Consider the following 5,056-nt stretch of genomic DNA (forward strand, 5'->3'; position numbering starts at 1 on the left):
GTCCACTTGGCTTGTCCACTGCTATCATTCCTCTCTGTCTTGTGGCTAGTCTTTGTTTTGTACCTATTTTTATGTTTGCTTCTAAAGTGTGTGTCTTATAGATACTTCAATTTACAGTTGAAGCTTTTTTTTTAATTTTTAAATCCAGCCTTACAATCTTTGTATTTTTTTTTTCTGGGTGCTAGAGACTTAGTCCAATGCCGAATGCTTGTTAGACAAGTACTCTACCACAGAGTTAAACCTCAGACCTGAGAGCTGAACAGTAACTCTGCTATTCACAAACTTCCATAGCTATGAAAGTTAGTCCCTTGCTGGGATAAGATGGGACAAGGTGGCTTTAAAAGGTGCCACGGGTGGCCTTCCAATGAGGGCAGTGGTTAGGACCGTGCCTGCTTATGCTACTCTGTTGTGGGGCTTAGTGCTCACAGTGAGAAGCCTGGAAGCCATCCTAAAGATCCCACCTGAATATTCTGCTGGATTCCCCTTCTTAGAAGCTTGTCAGAGTCCCCAAAGAAGAGTTGTTAGCAAACTTGTAAGTAAAGAGGGGACGTGAAAAAAGATGAAGATAATTAGAATGCAAGTCAATGAAACTTAAGGGAATGTAGAGAAAGTGGGCAAGGGAATATTGACTAAGACACTGTGAGGAAGCTGGGTGTGGAGACACATGCCTTTAGTCTCAGCACTCTGTAGCCAGAAGGAGGTGGATCTCTGAGTTCAAGGCCAGCCTGGTCTACAGAGTGAGTTCCAGGACAGCCAGGGCCACACAGAAAGACCTTGTTCCCATCACCACCAAAAGAAATTGTTAGGGAAAATGATTTTCAGGGTAGAATTCATACTTATATATATGACTCATTTTTTCAAGGAAAATGAGGAACTTAAAACCACTCTTAATTTGTACCCCATTTTTCATATACACTAGTGTAACTTTTCCAAATGTAATCAGTCACCAGGTCCCTTAGGGCACTGTCTGTCTCACGTTTCTAAGAGTGTGCACTGAGACAATTGATAGGCACATGAAGGATGCCCACAGTAGCCACCTTCATTTCCATACTTACATACATTTTTTTATTTCTTCATGAATTGAAGTATGATATTGTTCTGTAAAAGAGAGATAGAATTGGTTGTCCAGAATTGGAAAATTGACAAGACTACAAATAAGACTGGAACTTGGAAGGGGTTTAGCCTTTTTCTTAGATGCCTGTTTGAGGGTGGCACTAACTATGGTAGAAAATCCCTGGCATAAAATGGATTGGTATCGAGGAAAACATGAGAGTATAATTCTGGATTTAGGAAAACATGGGAGAGCATAATTCTGGAAAAGGGGATTTCAAGAGGAATTGAGAAAGATCCTGAGATGAACAGCAAAATATGGGTGGATCCGTGTGTGTTCTCAGGTGGCAGAAACTCTTACCAGTGTTTGGTTCAGCGTGTGACCTGCTGTACTGTGGGACATCATAGCAGTCTCAGGGTAGAAGTCACAGTGAAGAGCAGGACCTTAGAACCGCTCCCTTCTCGCTCTAATGCAGCTCCTGCTGGTGGGGACCAGACTGTTTATCCTAGCAGACATGTACAGCTAGGTGAGGCTGGGGCAGTCCACCTGAGACTCATCCTTCTGACAAGGGACTACGTTTCATAGACTATTGAATTTTTCCCCCAAGATTTTTTATGTGCGTGCTTTGCCTGCATGTGCCCTTGGAGGCCAGAAGAGGGCACCAGATCTCCTGGAACTGGAGTTACAAACAGTTGTAAATGTATGAGTGAACTTGGTACTGAACCTGGGTCCTCAGCAAGAGCAGCAAGTGCTCTTAACCACTGAGTTATCTCTCCAGCCTAACTTCAGTGCATATTGATAGCTGTTATTTTAAAAGCCCATGTTTATCAAACAACATGGTTCTTTTATTCCCCCAGCTCCAAAAAGCCGGCTCCAAAACCGCCTACTGTTCCATCTGGCTCACAAGGTAATGATGTTCTCATTCCATATTTCTTGCTTTAAAGACATTTTTTCTCTCTTCCCTTTGCCAACAGAGGTGGAAATACTTAATTACAATTTTCTGTTAATATTGCTAAATTGTTTTACAGAAAGCTAATTAAGTCACAAACAAGTAGCATATAAAATATATTTGGTACATTTAAATTTTTCACAACATAATTGTTACCATTATTTTACAGATTTAAGAATTAAACCCAGGGCCTTGTGCATGTTATGTATGTGCTCTGCCACTGAGCTAGATCCAGAGCTCTTAGCTTTTGAGATATGGTCTTGCTCTGTTGTACAGGCTGGCATAAAAGTTGCTGCATAGCTCAGGATGACCTCAAACACACAAGCTTCCTGTCTCAGCCTCCCAACTGCCAGGGTTAAAGGGACATCCCACCACACCCAGGCCTGTAACTGCCATCTCACTGTTCTATTTTTATTTGTCCCAGATGATCAAAATTCCATCTTCTTTTTCTCTTGTATCCTTTTTGCACTGATTTTTAAAGGTTCCATGTGTGCCCTCTGCTAGCTTGTTGTTATGCATACTTTTAGTAGTACTTTAGAGGTTATTATAGCTTATGTCCTTTACATAGTGAAGGCTTTTTGGTTGTTGAGGGTTTTGTTTTGTTTTGCTATTCATTCCTTGTAGTATTTCAATACTATGTACCTATGCAGACAGTTTCATGTGTCACAGGTAAACGCTTACAGTACTCTTTAGTTTTTGAGGAGATTTCTTACTAATTTTTCTGCAGTCATGTCTAATCATATATTAAATCCATCCATGTACTTAGTTCTTAATTTCACCTGTTGTGGTCTTTTCCAGAATTTATATTTTAATTTTTAACATTTTAAAAATTTTTACTAAAACATCCTAATTTCAGTGCATATCGATGGCTGTTATTTTAAAACCTAGGTCTAAGAATTGTCCTAGTTTTTTCCCTGACTGCTGACTTTTGGTCTAATACTCCTATTTCTTACATGCATGGTCATATCACGTTGAATTCTGGCTACTATAGATGAAAACAACGTGAAGATAATGTGAGGTTCTAGATAGTTTTCCATCTTCCACAGAGGATTTCCTTTTGCATCTGGCAGGGACATGAGACAGGAGCCAATGGTCTGCCTGCTGCCAGCGGAATCAGCCATTTAAGCTGGTTGCTAGCTGTTCTGAGAGCTGGTGACTTTCCACTTTGCTCCCTTACTAGGTCACCCTCCTGGACTCCACACTTAGAGCCTCTAGTGTCTATCTATCAGGCCCGACGACTCCCACAAGCTGTACTTAGCTTTTGGCAACTCAGTCACCACTTAAGAACTAACCAGAGTCCTTAACAGATAAATGTTGCTGGTCTTATCTTGGTGGGTACCTTACATCTTGTCCTTTCCATCTCTTTGGGATCTTAGTATCACAGGTCTTTCTTAAGTTTGTAACTTTAATGCTTCCATATAGATTTCTAGTGGCTTTCAAACGTCTGTTTGTTCTTACTGAAAGGACTATGCTCCAGCAAGTCCACTATTATTAGAAATGGAAGTATTCAATTTGATTTCAAAAAATACTTTGTTTTTTCTTATTATACAAAAATAAGATATTTTCATTACATTTTTTTAGAAAAAGTTGTGTTTTTTTTACATGTATTTACTTATACAGTGTTCTGCCTGCATGCCAGAAGAGGGAGCCAAATCTCATTATAGACAGTTGTGAGCCACCATGCAGTTGCTGGGAATTGAACTCAGGACCTCTGGAAGAACAGTCAGTGCTCTCAACCTCTGAGCTATCTCTCTAGTCCCTAAAAATAGTTTTTTAAAAAAATATACATATACACAATAGTGAACATTTCCTGTTCTCTTCTAGGCATTTTTCTCTTATTGTTATTTATCATTGTTATTACTATTGCTACTACTACTATTAGTATTTAATTCTATGTGTTATGGGTGTTTTTACCTGCGTGTATGCCTAAGCACCATCTAGTACCCAAGGAGACCAGAAGAAGGTGCTAGATCCTCTGGGGCTAGAGTTACAAAAGGCCACTAGGTTACAAGTTACAAAAGCTACTAGGTAGGTCTGTGGAACCAAACTCAGGTCCTCCGATAGAGCAGCACGTGCTCTTGACCACCAAGGCATCTTTCCAGATCTTCTCATCCAGTCTTACAAGTTCGTTGTTCCATTTTCTCTCTCCGCCCTTCAGCTCCCCTGTCGTTAGAGCTGGGGGTCAAACTGAGGGCGTCGTGCGTGTTGAGCATGGACTCTGCCACTGAGCTATACCACCGGCCCCATATCTTTCTGGAAATGTAAATTATTTTATTTTATCAAATTTAGATCACACTATTTGTGTATGTATTGTCCTTAAGTCCAGATTTTCCATTCAAAAGTATATTATCTTTTTTCATGTCACAAGAAGAGGTAAATGGTAGTTCGTGGGCTGTGAAATCTTTCTAAAACAGTTTCCCAATTGTCTTTTTTTTTTTAAAATACGGTGTGTCATATACACACTTTGATCTCTAGGTTCTCTTGAGAATTCTGAATGTTTCTCATGTGACATGTTGACTGATGCTGAGAGATCCTCCTTGGCAGGTTTAGCTGGGCACTGTCTGCAGACCTTTCACTTGGACCCTCACTTACTGTCATCACTGCCCCTTCTAATAGACAGAAATGCCACAGCTCTCCCATCACTTCCCTTTGTGAATAGACAGAAATGCCACAGCTCTCCCGTCACTCCCCTCTGTGAATAGACAGAAGTGCCACAGCTCTCCCGTCACTCCCCTTTGTGAATAGACAGAAGTGCCACAGCTCTCCCATCACTTCCCTTTGTGAATAGACAGAAGTGCCACAGCTCTCCTGTCACTTCCCTTTGTCGCTTATTTGGATGTTTTCCAATTTTCAGGTCTAAAGAAAGATTAACTTGCTGGGTGGTCGTGGCATACACCTTTAATCTCAGCAATCAGGAGGTAGAGGCAGGGGGATCTCCTACAGAGCGAGTTCCAGGACAGCCAAGGCTACACAGAGAAACCATGTCTCAGAAAGGAAGAGAGAGAGAGAGAGAGAGAGAGAGAGAGAGAGAGAGAGAGAGAGAGGGAGGGAGGAGG

At 41.1% G+C, this 5,056-nt stretch overlaps 1 protein-coding gene across 1 annotated transcript in view; it reads left to right on the forward strand.

Moving 5' to 3' along the window:
• Ttc26 (tetratricopeptide repeat domain 26) overlaps window positions 1–5,056 on the forward strand; it is a 50,437-nt gene that overhangs the window by 5,825 nt on the left and 39,556 nt on the right. Inside the window, exon 5 of the mRNA XM_028768409.1 lies at window positions 1,909–1,958. Within this exon, the coding sequence (XP_028624242.1) occupies window positions 1,909–1,958 (50 nt within the window). The remainder of the gene's footprint in view (window positions 1–1,908; window positions 1,959–5,056) is intronic.

This window comes from Grammomys surdaster, unplaced genomic scaffold (genome assembly GCF_004785775.1).
Source record: "Grammomys surdaster isolate TR1022 unplaced genomic scaffold, NIH_TR_1.0 186, whole genome shotgun sequence".
Classification (NCBI taxonomy): Eukaryota; Metazoa; Chordata; class Mammalia; order Rodentia; family Muridae; genus Grammomys; species Grammomys surdaster.